Source organism: Ipomoea nil, unplaced genomic scaffold (assembly GCF_001879475.1).
Source record: "Ipomoea nil cultivar Tokyo-kokei standard unplaced genomic scaffold, Asagao_1.1 scaffold0728, whole genome shotgun sequence".
NCBI classification, from domain to species: domain Eukaryota; kingdom Viridiplantae; phylum Streptophyta; class Magnoliopsida; order Solanales; family Convolvulaceae; genus Ipomoea; species Ipomoea nil.
The window spans coordinates 187,533-210,043 of NW_017617156.1; the positions used below are offsets into that span (position 1 = coordinate 187,533).

At 33.0% G+C, this 22,511-nt stretch overlaps 2 protein-coding genes across 2 annotated transcripts; both read left to right on the top strand.

Moving 5' to 3' along the window:
• Positions 1 to 8,921: 8,921 nt before the first annotated feature.
• Positions 8,922 to 13,969, top strand: LOC109176689 (AT-hook motif nuclear-localized protein 8-like). Its single transcript, XM_019326101.1, has 5 exons — positions 8,922 to 9,869; positions 9,957 to 10,009; positions 12,140 to 12,271; positions 13,149 to 13,307; positions 13,381 to 13,969. The coding sequence occupies exons 1-5, from the start codon at positions 9,230 to 9,232 to the stop codon at positions 13,666 to 13,668; spliced, it is 1,272 nt and encodes a 423-aa protein (XP_019181646.1). The 5' UTR covers positions 8,922 to 9,229; the 3' UTR covers positions 13,669 to 13,969.
• Positions 13,970 to 20,342: 6,373 nt separating this feature from the next.
• LOC109176672 lies at positions 20,343 to 20,723 on the top strand. The gene has a single exon (XM_019326078.1). It carries the CDS (start codon positions 20,343 to 20,345, stop codon positions 20,721 to 20,723), a length of 381 nt encoding a protein of 126 aa, XP_019181623.1.
• Positions 20,724 to 22,511: the final 1,788 nt, after the last annotated feature.

Sequence of the window (22,511 nt, forward strand, 5' to 3'; positions counted from 1 at the left end):
GTCATTTATACTTAAAGAGCTCAATTATGAGGGATCGGGAAAGAAGGAAAGACTAGGGTTGTTACAATAAAACCCTTATGGGACCACCATTTGAAATAACGTTTGGAACATGTGAACAACTAATTAAATGTCATTTTTTATTGTACAAAGGGAAAATGCATTTTTGGTCTCTCAATTGTTTAACATATTGAAGTAAAACTGTAAAAGAACTTGTCTTTTAATTTGTTTAAATATTTACATCTGAATTGTTATGCAAGTTGTCAATTTGATCTCTCATGTGAAGGAATTGAGTAACATCATTTCTAATCATCGCTTTATGAGGATGTTTTTGTAATTTCACATTTCTCTAATACTTTTCCAATGTGTGAACACGCCACTCTTCAAAAAAGTATCATGATTTTTTTGAAGTTCCACATCATGCTGACTGAGTAATATAATTCACGAAATCGTTGTATTTATTTGTCGATTATACTTAAAGACCTCAATTAAAGAGTGACGGAAAATGAGGAGTGATTAGGGCCATTACAATAAAGCTCTTACGGGACAACAATTCGAAAAATAACATTATTAATTTTTGAATAAATTAAAATATTAGTCTTACATTTCAACATAATAAACAACTGAATAATTAAAAATGTATTTTTTTTTCTCGTACAATTTGGAAATTACAATTTTACTTAAATGGAAATATTTGGAAATTAAGATCTACAAAATTAATTGTTGAATTCAATGTTAGATTTTGAAGATTAAATTTATCAATGCCAACTAGGAAGATTGAGGAGGTGAATTAACATAGAAGTGTTAAAAATGCAATGGAAGTTTCTCTCTCATCATCATCATCTCTAATGTGAACTCAATTTGTGGTTAGGTTTTTTGAGTATCCCAACAACCCGCCCGCACCGTCGCCCTTGAAATAGTAATAGTTAGAATTTATATGGTCTAGTTACTAGTTAGCACTTAAGTATCTTTTTCAAATAATAAAAGATTATTTGAGTTTCAATTTGTTGGGGTACGTTATCCCCCTAACGTAACCCATATATTAGGCTTGCCCAACAATTTAATTGTTCATAGTTTGTATAAAATAGGTGAAAGCTATTCATTCGAACCCCAACCCTAAGGGCCCCCATATCCTGACCCGACAAAACATTTGGAATGATGTAAATTATGATAACTCAACTGAACATGAACTGCAGAGGCTAAACTTTTGCTCACTGCACATAAGGAACCTCACTCACTTTGAGAGATTGTTCCCACACTGCTGCTGGTGAGACTCAATCCCTGGTCAAAGCTAGGGATAGAAATTTGCCCCGTCCCTAACGGGGATCCTCGACCCGACGGGGACGGGGACAGGGATGGGGATACCCCTCCCCGCCCCGCCCCGTCCCCGAATAATTATTTTAATTAAAATAAATAAATAAATAAATAAATATATATATATATATATATATATATATATATATATATATATATATATATATATATATATATATATATATATATATATATATATATACATATATATATAGGGTTGAGTTCAAATGAGGACAACAATATATAGAGGACTGTGAGGACAAATAATGGGCACACAACAATTTAATATCAGGCACACAATTTAATACATAATGACACACAAGAATATATGTAAACATCAGGTTTCGAACTCAGGCTCTATTAATTAACAAATCTATGCGCGCGACATACAAACTGTGACACACAACTTCATTCGGCCATGCACACGACATACATGCTAATGGTACACACTACATCTGTCCTCACAATCCTCTATAATATACTTGTCCTCATTTGAACTCAAGTGTATATATATATATATATATATATATATATATATATATATATATATATATATATATATATATATATATATATAAAAGATTTAAGATTTAAGATTTAAGTTTTTAATTTTTTACACTAATTTTAGATTTAGACTAAGAGTTGATCGGGATGGGGATTTCCCATTCCCGCCTAATTCCCCGCGTGGACGGGGATGGGGGCTACTTTCAATTTCCCGCCCCCGCCCCGCCCCGTTGCCATCCCTAGTCAAAGCTACATAGTTTGCTAGATAGTTGGCAAATTGGACGAACATTCATGTAATTAAGACAATTCAAATTATTCAAAAAGTGTAATTGTATACTCCTCCATCCCATTTTATGTATCTAGTTCGGTTAATGAGACTTGATTGAATTTATTTTTAATCCAATTTTTCAAAATATTAAATTTAGTATTAGTATATAAAATTTATATATTTAGAAATTACACTAAAAGTACTATTAAGCACAACCAATCAAATTTAAAAATAAGTAAAAAATAATAAAGAAAATAAACAAAGAAGAAAAAATTGGGTTGACCAATGAATAGTAAGTATTATAGATAAAATTGGACAGATGGAATATATACTAGTACAAACTCACATTCATTATATTTTTGATATGGGACAAAGGTGTTGGGAAAAATCTCACTTACTGTGACAATGAAAATCACAGACCAGACATGGTCCACAAATACAATAACACAATAGCCCAAAATAAATAACAACGAAAAGAGCACAAGATTTACGTGGAAAATCCAACAAACTCCCCCTCCCGACTATGTGGAAGATATCGCCATCCCGGGGATAGAAAAACAAACCACTGCTCCCCTGCATAGGTAATTCGATAGCTTGAAGTAGATTTTGTGGTATCAATGTTTCCTTCCATATCTGAATCAGCGTACCCGGTAACAATATGTACTCATATACGTTATATATATATATATATATATATATATATATATATATATATATATATATATATATATATATATATATATATATATATATTCGAACATTTTGTCATTGACCGAGAAGTGAAGTGTACTTTTTAGTTCCGAGAAGTGCCAGAAGCACCTCTCTGACTGAGAAGTGCATCATCGGCCTTGTGACCAAAAAGTAAACTTACCTTCCAATCACAGACGAAAAAAAATACCTTGGAATTCAAATTACATTGTTTGGTAGGGAGAAAAAGAATTAGTAGGAATGAGACCGGAAGGTAAGTTTACTTTTTGGTCACAAGGCCGATGGCGCACTTCTCAGTCAGAGAGGTGCTTTTGGCACTTCTCGGAACTAAAAAGTACACTTCACTTCTCAGTCAATGACAAAATGGTAAGATTTTTTATTTTTTTTTTGAAAAATTGACATAATTTAGCCTGCAATGTCATTATATTAGTTCCATTCCATTAATAAACGTACATTTGAAAACGAAACTTTATTACCAATGTATGTTCAAAAAATAAAAATGTTGTTTTCAACGATATAAATAATATTTAATGTGATACATAATGATCGATTGGCTATTGAACTTTTAGTATGATTACATATATATATATATATATATATATATATATATATATATATATATATATATATATATATATTTATTTATTTATTTATTTATTTAAAGATAAAAATAAAACGTATATGAGTATTTATGAAATTTACGGAACTTATTGTAAAACATTTGGTTAAAATAGAGGAAAAATTTGTATGTTTAGACAGAGGAAAAAGTCTATAGAGAAAGTTAAAAAATTTTGAAGTTGGATTGTGAGATATTAACTATTTATATTTGTGAAAAAAATCTAAAACAATTCTAATTTGATAGAGTCTAAAATTGAAAATATACACAATGAAATTAAAAAAAAAAAAAAAAAAAAAGAGTTTTTCTCAAAATGTTCCATTGACTATTCTCAAAATGGTCACTTGACAATTTCTCAGTGTATATTAGGTGTACAATAGGTAAAAGGATGAAAATACCCTCCATTTTAACATTGAGTTGACTGAGAACTTAACGGATGACCAAATTGGGAGAGTTTTTGAAAGTCGAGGGACCAGATTTGGTGCAATTGAAAGTCGAAATGCAAAATTGAGAATGAGCAATAGTTGAGGGACCATTTCGGAAAAAAACTCCTTAATAATTTACTCAAAATTAAATATGATCCCCATATATAATTCATTGAACAGATATTTAAATCTCTAAAGTTTCAGCACCGGATGCGTACATCTACACATTGACTACGAATGCGTACATCTACACATTGACTATTAATTGGGCAATTATTTGATCAAATTCAAGCAATGATAACATCAGACAATACAATCGATTCAACTCAATTTTTCAATTGCATTATATAATATTCGATGTAATAATTTATATAATTATATATCGATCCAAATATTTTTAAAATATTTTAATAAATCCATTCCGTGCATCGCACGGGCAAAAATACTAGTGTTGAAGTAAAAGAACTTGTCTTTTAATTTGTTTAAATTGTTACGCAAGTTGTCAGTTTGATCTCTCATGTGAAGGAATTGAGTAACATCGTTTCTAATCATCGCTTTATGAGGATGTTCTTGTAATACCACATTTCTCTAATACTTTTTCAATATATTAACACGCCACCCTTCAAAAAAGTATCATGATTTTCTTGAAGTTCCATATCATCCTGACAATGAATTTACGAAATCCTTACACTTGTTTGTTAGTTATACTTAAAGAGCTCAATTAAGGAGGGGTCAAAGAAGAAGGAGATATTAGAGCCGTTGCAATAAAGCCCCGAGAAAACCACAATTGGGAATAACATTTGGAACAACTAATAAAATGTTTTTTAAAAAAAAAAAAAATTAATTATACAAAAGAAACAAATGTATTTTTGGTCTCTTGTTTGTTTAGCATATTGAAATAAAAGGACTTGTATCTTAATTTGTTTACTCTAAATTGTTATACAAGTTGTCAAATTGATCTCTCATGTGAAATAAGTGACTAACATTGTTTCAAATCATCGCTTGTATGATGGTGTTCTTGCATTTTCATATTTATCTAATACTTTTTCAAAGTCTTAACACCCCGCCTTTATAAAAAGTCTTCAAATTCCACATCACGCTTATGACAAATCCATGTTACCCTTGCACTTGTTTTGTCATTTATACTTAAAGAGCTCAATTATGAGGCATCGGGAAAGAATGAAAGACTAGGGTTGTTACAATAAAACCCTTATGGGACCACCATTTGAAATAACGTTTGGAACACGTGAACAACTAATAAAATGTCAATTTTTATTGTACAAAGGGAAAAATGCATTTTTGGTCTCTCAATTATTTAACATGTTGAAGTAAAAGAACTTGTCTTTTAATTTGTTTAAATATTTGCATCTGAATTGTTATACAAGTTGTCAATTTGATCTCTCATGTGAAGGAATTGAGTAACATCATTTCTAATCATCGCTTTATGAGGATGTTCTTGTAATTCCACATTTCTCAAATACTTTTTCAATGTGTGAACACGCCACTCTACAAAAAAGTATCATGATTTTTTTGAAGTTCCACATCATGCTGACTGAGTAATGTAATTCACGAAATCCTTGCATTTGTATGTCATTTTTACTTAAAAGTGTTCAAATAAAGAGGGACGGAAAATGTGGAGAGATTAGGGTCATTACAATAAAGCTCTTACGGGACCACAATTTGAAAAATAACATTATTAACTTTTGAATAAATTAAAATATTAGTCTTACGTTTCAACATGATAAACAACTAAATAATTAAAAATGTATTTTTTTTTCTCATACAATTTGGAAATTACAATTTCACTTAAATGAAAATATTTGGAAATTAAGATCCACAAAATCAATTGTTGGATTCAATGTGAGATTTTGAAGATTAGATTTCTCAATGCCAACTAGGTAGATTGAGGAGGTGACATTATTAACATAGAAGTGTTAAAAATGATCCTCATATATAATTCACTGAACAGATATTTAAAATCTCTAAAGTTTAAGCACCGGATGCATACATCTACACATTTACTACGGATGCGTACATCTACACATTGACTATTAATTGGGCAATTATTTGATCAAATTCAAGCAATGATAACATCAGACAATACAATCGATTCAACTCAATTTTTCAATTGCATTATATAATATTCGGTATAATAATTTATATAATTATATATCGATCCAAATATTCTTAAAATATTTTAACAAATCCATTTCGTGCATTGCACGGGCGAAAATACTAGTGTTGAAGTAAAAGAACTTGTCTTTTAAGTTGTTTAAATTATTATGCAAGTTGTTAATTTGATATCTCATGTAAAGGAATTGAGTAACATCATTTCTAATCATCGCTTTATGGGGATGTTCTTGTAATACCACATTTCTCTAATACTTATTCACTGTATTAACATGCCACCCTTCAAAAAAGTATCATGATTTTCTTGAATTCCACATCATGCTGATGAGTAATTCACGAAATCCTTGCACTTGTTTGTCGGTTATACTTAAAGAGCTCAATTATGAGGGATCGAGAAAGAAGGAAAGACTAAGGTTGTTACTATAAAACCTTTATGGGACCACCATTCGAAATAACGTTTGGAACACGTGAACAACTAATAAAATATCATTTTTATTGTACAAAGGGAAAATACATTTTTGGTCTATCAATTGTTTAACATGTTGAAGTAAAAAGAATTTGTCTTTTAATTTGTTTAAATATTTGCATCTGAATTGTTATGCAAGTTGTCAATTTGATCTCTCATGTGAAGCAATTGATTAACATCATTTCTAATCATCGCTTTATGAGGATGTTCTTGTAATTTCACATTTCTCTAATATTTTTTCAACGTGTGAACAAGCCACTCTTCAAAAAAGTATCATGATTTTCTTGAAGTTCCACATCATGCTGACTGAGTAATGTAATTCACGAAATCCTTGCATTTGTTTGTCGATTATACTTAAAAGAGCTCAAATAAAGAGGGACGGAAAATGAGGAGAGATTAGGGCCATTACAAAAAAGCTTTTACGGGACCACAATTCAAAAAATAACATTATTTACTTTTGAATAAATTAAAATATTAGGCTACGTTTCAACATGATAAACAACTGAATAATTAAAAATGTATTTTCTTCTCATACAATTTGGAAATTACAATTTTACTTAAATGGAAATATTTGGAAATTAATATCCACAAAATCAATTATTGGATTCAATGTTAGATTTTGAAGATTAGATTTCTCAATGCCAACTAGGTAGATTGAGGAGGTGACACTATTAACATAGGAGTGTTTAAAATGATCCCCATATATAATTCACTGAACAGATATTTAAAATCTCTAAAGTTTTAGCACCGGATGCATACATTTACACATTTACTACGAATGTGTACATCTACACATTGACTATTAATTGGGCAATTATTTGATAAAATTCAAGCAATGATAACATCAGACAATACATTCGATTCAACTCAATTTTTCAATTGCATTATATAATATTCGATGTAATAATTTATATAATTATATATCGATCCAAATATTTTAACAAATCCATTCTGTGCATCGCACGGGCAAAAATACTAGTGTTGAAGTAAAAGAACTTGTCTTTTAATTTGTTTAAATTGTTACGCAAGTTGTCAATTTGATCGCTCTTGTGATGGAATTGAGTAACATCATTTCTAATCATCGCTTTATGAGGATGTTTTTGTAATACCACATTTCTCTAATACTTTTTCAATGTATTAACACGCCACCCTTCAAAAAAGTATCATGATTTTCTTGAAGTTTCACATCATGTTGACAATGAATTCACGAAATCCTTGCACTTGTTTGTCAATTATACTTAAAGAGCTCAATTAAGGAGGGATCAAAGAAGAAGGAGATAGTAGAGCCGTTGCAATAAAGCCCCGAGGAAACCGCGATTGGGAATAACATTTGGAACGACTAATAAAATGTCTTTTTTAAAAAAAAAATTAATTGTACAAAAGAAAAAAATGAATTTTTGGTCTCTTGTTTGTTTAGCATGTTGAAATAGAAGGACTTGTATCTTTATTTATTTAAATATTACGGAGTATCTCTAAATTGTTATACAAGTTGTCAAATTGATCTCTCATGTGAATTAAGTGACTAACATTGTTTCAAATCATCGCTTGTATGATGGTGTTCTTGGAATTTCATATTTATCTAATACGTTTTCAAAGTCTTAACACCCCACCCTTAAAAAAAGTCTTGAAATTCCACATCACGCTTATGACAAATCCATGTTACCCTTGCACTTGTTTTGTCATTTATACTTAAAGAGCTCAATTATGAGGGATTGCGAAAGAAGGAAAGAATAGGGTTGTTACAATAAAACCCTTATGGGACCACCATTTGAAATAACGTTTGGAACACGTGAACAACTAATAAATGTCATTTTTTATTGTATAAAGGAAAAATGCATTTTTGGTCTCTTAATTGTTTAACATGTTGAAGTAAAACTGTAAAAGAACTTGTCTTTTAATTTGTTTAAATATTTACATCTGAATTGTTATGCAAGTTGTCAATTTGATCTCTCATGTGAAGGAATTGAGTAACATCATTTCTAATCATCGCTTTATGAGGATGTTCTTGTAATTTCACATTTCTCTAATACTTTTTCAATGTGTGAACACGCCACTCTTCAAAAAAGTATCATGATTTTCTCGAACTTCCACATCATGGTTACTGAGTAATATAATTCACGAAATCCTTGCATTTGTTTGTCGATTATATTTAAAGAGCTCCATTAAAGAGGAACGGAAAATGAGGAGAGATTAAGACGATTACAATAAAGCTCTTACGGGACCACAATTCGAAAAATAACATTATTAATTTTTGAATAAATTAAAATATTAGTCTTACGTTTCAACATGATAAACAATTGAATAATTAAAAATGTATTTTATTTTTTCTCATACAATTTGGAAATTACAATTTTACTTAAATGGAAATATTTGGAAATTAAGATTTACAAAATCAATTGTTGGATTCAATGTTAGATTTTGAAGATTAGATTTTGAAAATGCCAACTAGGTAGATTAAGGGGTGACATTAACATAGAAGTGTTAAAAATGCAATGGAACTTTCTCTCTCATCATCATCATCTGTAATGTGAACTCAATTTGTGTTTAGGTTTTTTGAGTATCCAAACAACCCGCCCGCACCGTCGCCCTTGCCCTGCCCCCACACCCAAATCCACGATCTCCAAACCGGCATTTCAAAACCCCTTTTTCTTTTTCTGATTAATTTATATATATGTGTTTTTGTTTTTGGTTTTCACAGTCATAGAAAGAACAAAACTCTCTCTTTCTCAAGGCGAAGTAGAAGCAGTTGATTTTGATTTTTTTTTTTTTTGTTCTTTTTTGTTCTCTTTGTACTTACAAAAATGGATTCTCAAGATTCCCAACTCCCCCTGCCCCACCACCACCACCACCACCATCACCCCCCAACCCTCCACCACCCGCAGCCGCAATTCCACCACCACCACCACCAACAAAACCACCACCAACAACAACCCGGGGGGCCCACCATGATGGTGGCGCCACCCCAACAACCCAACTCCTACGCCTCCATGCCCAACAACGTCTCCGCCCACAACAGCGCCATGATGCACCACCAGCAGCACCAGCAGCATCATCATCAGCAGCAGCAATCTCAGCAAAACCCTCGCTTTCCGTTCAATTCCATGATGGGTGCGGGTTCGGGTCCGGGTCCCGCTCCTAAACCCGCCGCCGCAGCCACCATGGATTACTCCGATGGCTCTTCCCCTGGGGCTTCCGGTTTCAGCATTGAGCCCGCCAAGAAGAAGAGGGGCCGGCCTAGGAAGTACTCCCCTGATGGTAACATTGCTCTGGGCCTCTCTCCTACGCCGGTCACTCCGATTTCTTCATCCATGGTAGCCCACCCTGACTCTGCGGCCGCCGGGGCCGGCTCTAGCGCCGCCGCCACTCCCTCCTCGGAGAATCAGGTCAAAAAGGCTCGAGGTCGGCCTCCGGGCTCCGTAAAGAAACAAATGGACGCTCTTGGTATGCTGACTATTATTTCCCTAAATTTGGTTGTGACTTCATAGTTAATACCTTAAATTATGATTGAGAGTTGTTTTTGGTTCACAGGTTCTGCTGGAGTTGGTTTCACACCCCATGTAATTACTGTAGAACCCGGAGAGGTAAAATTTTTCTCATGATGATGATAGATACACATTTATTTTGCTCAAATCTACTAAATGTATCTATTATCTGAAAGACTGAAACTGTATGTTTCTGTATTTGCTTGATGAGGATCTACCTTTGTTGCATTTGCTTGTATCTTATTCAATTGTTTTCTTATTTTTCATCTGATAAGTAAAGGAAATGCCTTTACTTATGACTTTATGAGGTCAGTGGAATATGGAAACAGAAGTGTAATTACTATGATTGTGCATATTACTTGGCTGGGTGAGAGAAATAAAGGATCTACATTGGTTGCATTTGATTTTTGCTCTGAAAAGATTAGTAGTTTTCTGGCTCACTTCATTGGCTTTTTTTAGTCTTTAGATATGCAGAACCAAACAATTTTCATTTGGAAGTGTTGAGTCTGTAGGTTTGGTTAGTCTTTTCATTGTCCTTTCCTCCTTTTACGGAGCAGCTATTTGTCAGTGTAATTAACACCAAGGAACTGAATCGTTTTCGTTTGGAAGTCTCAAGTTCATTGAATATTCTCATCAATATTCATACTGGTTTCACTTCAGATTTCATAAAATGGTTTGTCAAGTGAGAGTTTGAGGAAGATGGGCGAGGGAAGTGTTCCTTCTATTTATTTATTTATTATTATTTTTCAAGAAGTGGGGAAGTATCCCCTGCTGTTCTACTCTAATTACTTCATTGGTGTATGTGTATCGTTGCTTCTTATCAGTAAGTTGAACAGACATGCGTTTTCCATTTCCTTTTGGTGCTAATAGATCCATCTTTCTTTGTACTTGTGAATTGGTTTTTTTTTTTTTTTTTCCACAATCAGTGTGTTCAAAGTGGAGCCTGAGTGAAGGAGCAAACAACAATTTTTTGCATTTATAAAGTTGAAACCACATGTCCATAACTGTTCTATTTTCAAGCATGTTGAGGGAAGAGGTTTAATTTGCAAAATTAACAGCTGCCACTTGTCTGCAATTTAGTTTCTACTCCCGATAGTATTGCTGTTAAACAAGTCAAATGGTTTTGTTTGGTCAAATTATGGCAACATGCTATTTAACACACTATCTTTTAGACAGTGGTCTTCTCGAGGTCAGTTTGAAATGCTTGTAATTTGGTGTGTGTAACCTGCTCGTTTTTTAGGCTTTGCTTGTAATTTGGCATGTAGACTACCTTGTGAACTACCCTTTATTTTTATAGGGCTTGATACAGTTGCATACTTATTTACTTGATTGCACCTTTTGCTTATTTGATCCTATTGATCCAATTACTCTACTTTTCTACCTTTTGCTTAGAAGCAATTCCATAAGTTTGATAATCACTTCTATATGATTGTTTGATTGGTTTGACTATCTTTTAGCCATTATGATCCATGATTCATCCCTGATTTTGTTTGTAGTGTTTTGTGGAAGTTTTGGTTGTCTAACTGGAGTAAGCATTACATGCTAATAGGTTCATTGTATTGTGATCCTTTGATTGGTTTGGCGTGTGATTTTAATGATTTAGGTAATTAGGTGTGGACACTAGATGCAAAGGGTAACTTGTATGAAAGCGGTTTTTTCCCTTCATGGGACATACACTGCGTGCTTGTTGGTTTATTTGGTAAACGAGAAGATTGATTTGCCTCTTGCATAAGGAAGACCTTTGGTTGTCTAGCCGTCTCTGCCAATGAGTAATAAAATAAAAGATTTGTTATTCTTAGTTAAATGTATGTTGTGATAACCAGCTTGATTGGCGTGAGTGGCCATGCGCTCTCATCCCTTAAGAGAGGTCGGGAGTTCAAACCCCCTCTCGTATGGAAAAACCAATCTGGCCAGCACTTTGCCCCTTAATTGGGCCGGCCCGGTGCGAATGGGGATTAGTCTGAGTATGGTACGGGCTTAAAGGTGTCTCCTACAGTTAGGGTCTGCTCTGGACACCTCATGACCTGGCCAAAAAAAAAAATGTATGCTGTGATTGCTGTCCATCATATTGCGTCTTGTTGGTTGGGTTTCTATTGCTCTTAGATTTCACTTTTCGTCAGAGTTTGAGAGTGTCAAATCGATAATGCATTATGTAACTTGAATGCTACTACCTCGATCTTCTGGCATATGATTTGATGCTAATCCGAGGATTGTTGTTATATATTGCAGGATGTAGCTTTAAAGATAATGGAATTTTCACAACAAGGACCGAGAACAGTTTGCATTCTTTCTGCAATCGGTGCCATTTGCAACGTTACCCTTCGTCAACCGTCAACTGGCGGTGGCACTGTGACATTAGAGGTCTGTTTGCAGTTACATCTGTTTTGACGTTTCTATATAAGGATATACTATAGAATTTATATTGCCAAGTCATGCTTAATGTCCTCATGTTGGGCTCGGTATGCCTTTGTGCTAAAGTTAGAAGTTTGAGCTTTGCCGATATTTATATAGATAACATATTAGTTTTTTCCCTACTCATTACACCAAAATTAGAAGGTACCATAATTAGTTTAGGCGGCAACTTCTATCTATACATGAGTCCCCTACGGTTTCTTTTTACAGATCTGCTTATAGATTTCCAACAAACTACAATCTTTGAAAAATCTTTTGATTAGTGTGTTATATGTCATAATATTTTTCATTGTATTATTATGACAAATTCTAAGGTGTTGATTGGCACTTGTGTGTTTTGTACTGGGTACAACTATATGGGTTTTGTACCTTGACACGTGCCGATCTGCATTGTACACTTTCGGTTATTGTTGTTATTATTATTATTATTATTATTATTATTATTATTATTATTTACTTGTATCGAGGAAAGCAATAATCCTGGGCTTCCCCTTTACAAAAGCAACCTACTTTTAATAGATGGAGCCATATTAGGTACAAAGTTAAAAATGCTAATCAAAATAAAACAATTGCTTCTTTTCGGGACATTCTAAATTTGTTTCTTTCTCTTTCATTTGTTTTAACGTGTTTCCAACTTTATATTACTGTTTTCTGTTGTCTATGGCAAGTTCCAAAAAGCTTGTAACAATTTATTCAACGAGGCCATCCGCTTTTTTTGGTTTCCACAATGTATTGATGATATCCTGTGTGCAGTTGTCGTGCAGATCTGCAGCTTTTCTTAGCATACTAGTCTGACGAGAAATGTTGGTTAATTTCTTACCTGCAGGGCCAGTTTGAAATCATCTCGTTATCAGGCTCGTTCTTATTTTCGGAGAGCGATGGCCACCGCATGCCGAGTGGCTTGAGTGTGTCATTGGCCGGGGCCGATGGCAAAGTTGTAGGTGGCGGAGTTGCCGGGACGCTGAAGGCGGCGTCACAAGTACAGGTATTGTAGTGTCTACTCTTCTTCGGTTTGTCGATATGATATTCATATAGTCTAATGTGCGATTCTCTACCAGCTGATTGTGGGCAGCTTCATAGCTGACGGGAAAAAGCCCAAGTATAAGCCGTCCTCCACACCACTGCCCCAAGCCCAATCAAATATGCTAAATTTCAGCGCTCAAGCTGCAGAAGCCGCCAGCCCTTCCGAGGATGCCTCGAGCGCCTCTTCTGACGACAATGGCGGTGGGACTCCTCTTAACCGTGGGCCTCCAACGTACGGTAACGCTAACCAGCCAGTTCCGACGATGCAGATGTATGCAAACATGGGCTGGCCAAATTCCACCGTCAAGATGCATCATCCTTAATTCCTTCTTGCTCGACTAGTTAGATGATCTTGGCGGGGAAAAAAAAAAAGGCTAACAGGTGTATGTTCATTCAACTTCTAATCTATATATTGCCTTCCCCATCGTTACTCTTACTCTTTTGTTTTCCCTAGATTCACCGAGAGCCCGAGAATGGTTTTCTTTGCGGCGACATATTGATATCTGTGTTTGCATTTTTAGTTGACATATGGTTGAATGTTTTGTATGTGATTGTTCTTTGTAAAACATGTTTTAGGAGTTGTAGTTGTAAGTCTTTCAAGTAGGCTTGAATATAGTTTCCATACCAGCAGCCATGGGATTATTTTTAGGGCCATAACTTAATTTTTTGAATTATTTGATTAAGTTTTTGGAGAGTTTTTTTTTTGTGGGATTCGGGCGAAATTAAAAAGAAGATAGAAATTAAAAAATAAATAAAATAATTAGAGCGATTGTTAGTTGATAGTCTAGTGAGTGCATGTTATGTGCAGCATGTGTGCACTTTGGGTGAAATTTCATGTTATGTGCAGCATGTGTGCACTTTGGGTGAAATTTACATGAAATGCACTGTTATTTGTTATTCTCTGTATTTATATTTATTTATTTTAGCAAATTGTGAAATATTATTAAGGATTGTAAGCTAAAAAGCAAAAATAGATGTTAACTGTTGAAATATATATATATATATATATATATATATATATATATATATATATATATATAACTTCAATGTAGTTTGAGCTGTATTGATAAGTTAGTAATCTTATATAACAGAGCATTAAATAATAAGATTAATAGTTAAGTATATTTAAAACACATAATATACACCGATATATTTATGTTTACTTGTTAAAAGAAAATCAGACTTCATATAAGCAGTATACTATTGTATTGAAAATTGTATATATGGTTTGATAATAATTGGACTTTAAAACAATTTTAATGCATTACCAAAGTAGATCTTTACCAAAGTATCCATGTGGACGTGTGGTCATGTCACCACTAGGTATCCAAGAATGAACTACTATGTGTTTAGGAATGCATTACGGTGGTGCATTTGTGTATTTTATTCTGGTGCATTTCTGAATATGATATGGTGCATTTATGTATATCTAATGGTGCATGATCACATGTCCTAGGGTTGTGAATTTTTGTGGTGCATTTGTACATTCTTGAATATGTTATGCATTTATGCATATCAAATGGTACAATCCGCATGTAAAGGCCTAACTAATTTTAGTTGGCGCGAGTGACTGTACTTTCATCTTTTAAGAAAGGTTGAGAGTTCAAAATCCCCCTGTTGTATAGAAAAATTAATATGACTAGCACTTTGTTCTTTAATTGAGTCGATTTGGTTCGAACGAGGATTAATTTAAGTATAGTATGATACAAAATAACATATAAAACAAAGGATAACATTCATTAAATCATATGAGAAATAAATATATCCTAAATAAAAGTATGAGGAATGAAAGCCATTCCATACGATCAGTCAAAGAAATAACATGCTTAGCTATCACATAAGCAACCTAATTTGTAGATCGCTTGGCAACCAAAAAAATTGAAATAATAAATTTCCCTTTTTAAGTAATGCAAAATTTAGCAGCTGACCTAACAAACATGAAGAAAGCGGCATTTGGGCAATGATTGTCGTTTGGTGTTTAGGAGTTGGGTCGGCCGTTTTCGGAATCTTTTTCCGGCAAAACATCACGCCGCGATTTTAAGGTCTAAGTTAAGACGTGTAACCACCGCAATTGAAGACTTAGCTTGTAACAATAATTTGCTTCTTGTCTTCGTATTTAATTTGTATATATCACATAGAAAATCAATATATTTTAAATCTCTAAATACGACTGAATTACATTAATTGTTTAGTTTGGAGAATTAAAACCACGACGTGATTAAAATATTTTAAAATCATTTATCTTCATGTCTAACATGAGTGACTCTCCTGTGATTGTCTCAACTCTCACGGATCCTTAACGGTAAGACTACGGATTATATCGAAATGAAATGTAATACTTATATTGAAAAAATAATACTAATCAAGAATAAAATGTTTGTTACTCATAGAAAAAATATAATACTTTTAAATTAAAATGTAAACATATTATATTTTCCTCAAAATTATTACACTTCATAAATTGCTATTACCAAGCACAAAATCTAATTGCTAAAGTCAAGCACAAAAGTGTGCATTGAATACACCCTACCTTGTGACCCTGATAAAGGACTAGGAAGTAAATCAGCCTAACTTGTCCATAATTAACCGACACAAACTAAGAAGGCCAATAGGTTGTTCTCATTGTGAGTCAATTTTTGGAACCTAGCATTCTTAGCTTATTGCTTGGTAGTCCCTATATTCTAGACTTATTATCAATGTTGTAAAAATCGGCCTAGGCGGTCGCCTAGGCACTGACTAGTCGCTAGGTGCTCTAGGCCTAGGCAATTTCAGACCTAGGCGGCTTTTAGTCGGTTGACAGACTAACCCATAAGCGCCGACTCAGTCGAGTTGAGCACCTAAATCCGCCGAGTTGGGCGCCTAACTCTACCGAGTCGGTGCCTAACTCGGCCTAGTTGGCACTCAACTTGGTCGTGTGATTTTTTATTTTTTATTTTGCCTGCTTGGTTACTCTTCTTCTATATTTCTCCCGCCACATACTCAACTAACTATCTAACATATGCAATTGAATAGTTTGGGGGATTATAACAGTCTAACAACTAACTATTTAACATATGCAACGTTGCTTATTATATTCCCAGGTGTCCTTAGACTCCGAAATCCAAGTTCAATGAATAAATATAACAAACAAATTGAAACAAAAGTAATTTTCTTCTAACCACCTTGAGAAAATGGCAGTTCCAGTTCATTAGTTTTACTAAAATTGTAGACTCAGTCTATAAATTATTACTTTATACAAAATTCTTATTAATTATGTTGAAAGAGGTAATTTCAACCCATTACTTATAGATTTTGTTAACATTAACAATTTATTTTAAATTTCAAATACTAAAAGGCAAATTGATTATTTTGTAAAAAATTTTAAAACTCTGATCCATGAGTCTTCATATATACGCTACTCTTATGCAAAACCTTCGCTAAATACTGTCGAGAAATCTGAGAAACAAAAATGACAAGCAGGATTTTACCTTTGGTAAGTTTTGCAATTGTCTATGGTTTGTAATAATGTAATTTATGTTTTAAAATTATGTACTTTATGAGTTATAAAAATGTATTTTTAGTAAGCTCTCAGATGTTGATGAACTAGCCATTATGTTTTAAGATAATAGACATTATGAGTTAGAATAATGTACTTTATGTGTGAGAATAAAGAACCTTCTGCAACCCAACAGGGTAGCTCAAGTGGCAAATGAGCTTTCTTTGTGGGGGAGAATTCAGAGATAATTTGGGTTCGATTCCCACAAGTGACGATTCCCTCTGTGCCAACTTCTATGCCTCTCGGAGCGAATCGGGTGGACCTGAACTATTAAACGGATAGAGAAAGACTTGGACCATATTGTGGTTTACATCAAAAAAAAATTAACGGTGCCGTCTCTTCTTAAATGAGGATACATCGTTGTTTTGACTATGTGAACTACGGTCTACACAATAACGATTGACACCCACGGAGTTTGACTTTTACTCGAAAAAATTTAGTTCAAACTTTTTAATATACGCGCGGCTTCTATAAGGTATGATTTGTCCATATAATTATACTTATATTAAAAGCGATCATTTAAATTATATATAGTCCAAACTTTGGCGTAATCCATTTGCCAGTTGGCCGAAAGGAGGGTAGAAGGGAGATGAAATTGATATAGACATTTCAACTTAAAGTCTACCAAGATTGGTGGTTAATTAGGGTTGACTGACAGAGTCCACCACACGTGATACTTAATACGCGTCAATCACAGCGCACCCCTCCACGGCGGCGGTTGGTGTTGGTTAGCCGGAAACCTAACCATGGACTTTCATGTTAAACTTTGACTCCAAAAAAACCGCAAGGTTTTATTAGTAAGTCTTTTATGAAAATCTTTAGTTATAAGTTTAATTAAGTTTCACTAAAAATGACCCTTATGGTCGGTGACATGAATTATTGACTCTTCTAAATGGGAAGTTATAGTTTAAATCTCAGTGAGAGCGGTATTGACTTTTTTTGTGTTTCAATAGAGGTATGATATTGACTTTTTGTGTATGAGAGAAGAGATACTACATACATTATAACAGAGTTAGTACTACATACTCAACAAAAAAAGTTTCACTAGAAATAAGACTGACTCAACCTAATGAAGCACACAGAGTCAACAACGCCTCGACTGAAGCTCGATCTCATGACCTTCCACATGGGAGATGTCACTACATGTCATCTGAGCACAAGGTGAGAGGTCCAATTGAAATTTTACTATGAATAATTTAAGTGAGGCATTCATATATAAGAATGTCATTGGAACCCTAGTATATATAGATTAATGGTGTAGTAATAATTCTATAAGGATTTGTGGGTTACAATTCTATTAAGACTTTTAAGATAAGACTTTAGTATTAGAATTAGACTAATGTTGTAATTATAATTCTATATTAGACTTTAATATTATCCCATTTTCACGTGATAGGCAATATAAATGGTGAATTAATGGGATTTATAATAATATTAATGGAGAAGATAATATTTAATGAAAAAATTAACGGATAATTATATAATTAAGGATAAATTAAGAAATTTCATGGAAAAATTTAAAAATGAACAATCTAAACTATTCATTTAATTTGATAATTTGACAGATATTTTTTCTTTAACTCTTATTAATATAGTAGATAGATATTGTATGACTAGATATGTATGGAACAATGTGACCATATAGTACGTATATTATACAAATTTAACCGTACCAGCCTTGTCCGGATGGCTAAGCTACCTATACATACCACTCGCCTTCTGGTTCAAGACCAATTCATGCAGTCTTTCTTTAATTTTATATTTTATCATCATAATATTTTTTTAAACAAAATTTTAATTTTTATGAGATTTAATTTATCTCAATAGTAAATGGTAAGGAACTTATAAAACACAAATAATACCCAAAACTTTAGTCTAGTTACATACACATGACATTTTTTTTATAAGAGGTTTTAAGATTTCCTTGTTTGGGTTTTGTACGAGAACAAACTTGAATTGTGTGCTATGAACATTCATAATAGTGGAGATATTTTGTGATTTTTTGAGGAGTTTTTGTAAGTGTGATTCGGAAATTAAAGAGAAGATGAAAAGAGAAAAAGAAAAAAGAGAAAAAAAAAACACAAACTGATCTGTTATTAAAAAAAAATAAAAATGCAAGCACCCGACTTTGACTTTGCTGTGCGCGAAACGCGCATAACCTTGTTTCTTTGTCTGATTGCTTTACTGTTCCAATAACTTTGTTTTGCCAAGCATACAAATTGTTCTCTTTCCATTTCCCTCCCCACCATGTCATACTCTATTGTTCCAAAAACTTTCAAATATCTATTGATGTTCATACTCTAAGTAGGACTAATTAAAAACACAACTTTATTATATTTTGTAACTTTAAAAGGTAGAAACTAAAACAGCTAGCGAGGTATAACAATATACAAACCTATTAATTGTCAAATTTTAAATCTTTGAATATGATTTCTTTTTACCAATAAACAAAAATGTTATCATTTAATGAAAAATAATTCTTTTCACAAATAACACACAGGTTGTTGATAGTAACTTTTCATTATCTTCTATTCTTCTGAGATGCTGACACCTGATTTTGCGTATGTTAGTTTTTATTGTTGCAATTCCATGAGTCATATGTCCAATTTGTTAATAACAAATAAATGATAAATATTCATTACATAGATCTCAATCTATTGTACTGTATTTGCTTTAATTAATAACTGTACGTTTATCACAATTCAATTGCAAGTAAATTGATCGTTATGATGCTGTTGCTTCAATTCACAAAGTTACAATATTTATTACTTCTAAAGTATATATATATATATATATACACACACACACACACCTCCTCTTTAATCTGTTTTCTTCCCCACTTTATTCTTGATTCTCCCATTCGTTCTTTACACGAGAGTTAACTGTCGCTGAAAATAATGCTATTTTAATATGAGATTGTATTAAAATTATATTTAAATTTAATAATGAGTTTAGTGTTATTATTTGGTAATTAATACAAGATACATCTCACATTACTTTTATAAAAATTATGAAAAACAAAAATCATTCGGCAACGGTATAATCAACACAATTTAATGGAACTACCATGAAAACTACTGATGATTATGTTAATATAAAAGTACACATCAAAGAAAAAGTAAAACAAATATCAAAAAAAAAAAAAAAAAAAAAAAAAGAAAAAGTAAAACATGGTATTCTTGTCTTTTGTTGCATACTTACATATGCATCTTCACTAGCCGTTGGCTGGCCAATTCAACACCTTCTCACCTCATTATAATAACAAAAACTTTAATTTCCCTTTCTTGCACTCCCAAACAAGCATTATATTACAACAACACACCAAGTCCAACACCACTTCATAAACACCCAACAAGTTTAATATTGGCAAAAAAGTTTGCTTAGAGGTATTATAAATACCCATTCTTGTCCAAGAACTTGCTCCAACGATCCACACAAATTCAATTCTAGCTCGACCTCATGATGGACTGCATAGCCTTGCCAGTTTCAATCTTGAAAAGGCGATTCTCGAGCCATCGGCTAGGTTATCAGCCACTGTCTGAGGATGTTTTCGGAGAATCAGATAGTCCAGTCACGGTGGTGGTCGGGAAAGAGAGGAGGGAGTTCTTGCTGGATCCATTTGTGCTGGAAGAGAACCCTTTTAGGGTGTTGATTGACATGCTAAGGAAAGAAGATGGGAGGAAAGTTAATTATGTTGAGGGGTCTAAACATAATAAAGTGATATTTATGGATGTGGATGCAATTTTGTTTGAGCACATGTTGTGGTTGATGCAAAATGATTGTTCTTCATTGTTTCAGCTCAACCTCAGAGACATCATTGATTTCTATGCTCAAGATGTTTAGAAAGGGTTACTGTTAGCAAAGATTACATTATTAATTAAAAGGTACTATAATACAGTATTATTATTAATTTTTATATAGTTTTTGATATTTAGTTTTATTTAAACGCAATAACTTAATCTTGAAGTAGAGCATCATTCTGTTGCAGAATATGTAGTCCCAATTATCTGAATTCAAGTAGGAATAGAATTGCTCATAAGTTTATGTAAATCAAATGTGATTTGATTCTCTTTTGAGAATATATAAGACTGGTTAGTAGTTTAAGGTGTTTTTTTTGTTCAAAAATGAGAATGTTGAACTTGTAATCTTAAGTTTATTAAGTTAATAGTCTGACCAACTTGTCTTGTGAAATTTCTCTTTGATGTGAAGGAGACGATACATTAAGCGATTACAACATTTGTTAAATCATTATATAAATCTTTTTGTATGAAATTTAGGATTTTCTACAATTTGTCTCGTGTGACGAAGAAAGAACTAGAGATGAGAGATTGGTGAGGTTCTTTTGCTAACATGATTTTTCATCCAAAATTTTTGTAAAAAGTTTTTGTTTTGTTTGTTTGTTTTTTTTGTTTTTTTTTAAGGTGATGGTGCGCGTTCACTAATGTTGCCTAGCTAGTGGACACATGCAGATGCATTGTCTTGGGTAGTCGCCAACTACCAACTATTTTTTTTTTTTTTTTTTTTTCTGATGGACAATTTTAATTATAATGTCGTTAAAGTGCACAAGTCAATTGTAGTGATAGCGTGCAAAGCAAGGATCGAACTCACAGGGAATTCATATAGTACAATTTATAGACTTAAAGACAATTAAATTTCTTTAAAAAAAAAGACAATTAAATTAACTGACGTAACAATTTAAAAGTGTTAGAAATAAATATCAAAGATAAATAATCAACTCAAGTGCAAGATAATTAAATTCATTCCGAATGCTACCGGTGGCTTGTGGTCCACTGGTATCGAATTGCTCCCCTATGTGGGAGGTCTAGGTTTCGAGCCTCAGTGTAGGCATAGATTGTATGGGTATCCCCCTTCCTTTGTAATAAAAAAAAAAAAAAAAAAAAATTCATTCCGAATGCAAAATAATTAAACCCAAAACTCAAAGAAAGGCTAATAAGCAAATAAATTACGAGGAAGCAGAAATGACATCAAGAAAGATTAACAACAGAATAGCTCGTTATATCGTGCACTAGGGCACACATAGCAATGTGCGCCCCGCGCCTTCCAGAATATCAGGTATAAAATTGTGTCCATTCTATTATATAATTTTGTACATTCGAAATATGGGAATTTTCTATTATATAATTCTGTGCATTTTATTATATAATTTTGTGCATTCTAAACATGAGAATTTTCAGTTATAAAATTTTGTGTTTTCAGGTATAAGATTCTGTATATTTAGGTATAAAATTCTGTGTTTTCAGGTATAAAATTATGTGTATTCTATTATACAATTTTGTACATTCGAACATGAATTTTTTTTAAGGAGTTAATAGCAGACACGCGAAAAGGTCCAAAACGATATCGTTTTTGGCCAGGGTGCACAATGCATTGTGCGCCTAGGTGCCCAGTATAATTTGCCACGGAATAGAAGGTTCTGCATCGGATATCTCTCGTTCTATCGCTGATGTTGTTAGCGAAAGAAGAAGAACAGTATAGATTTAAATCGCAAATTATATCGTGCACCGCGGTGCATGATCGATCATGCGCCGCGCATCAAAACAACGTTGTTTTGTTTAATGAAAAGAAACAGAATCTTCGCAAAAAATAACTTTATTCTTCAGTTTCATTTTG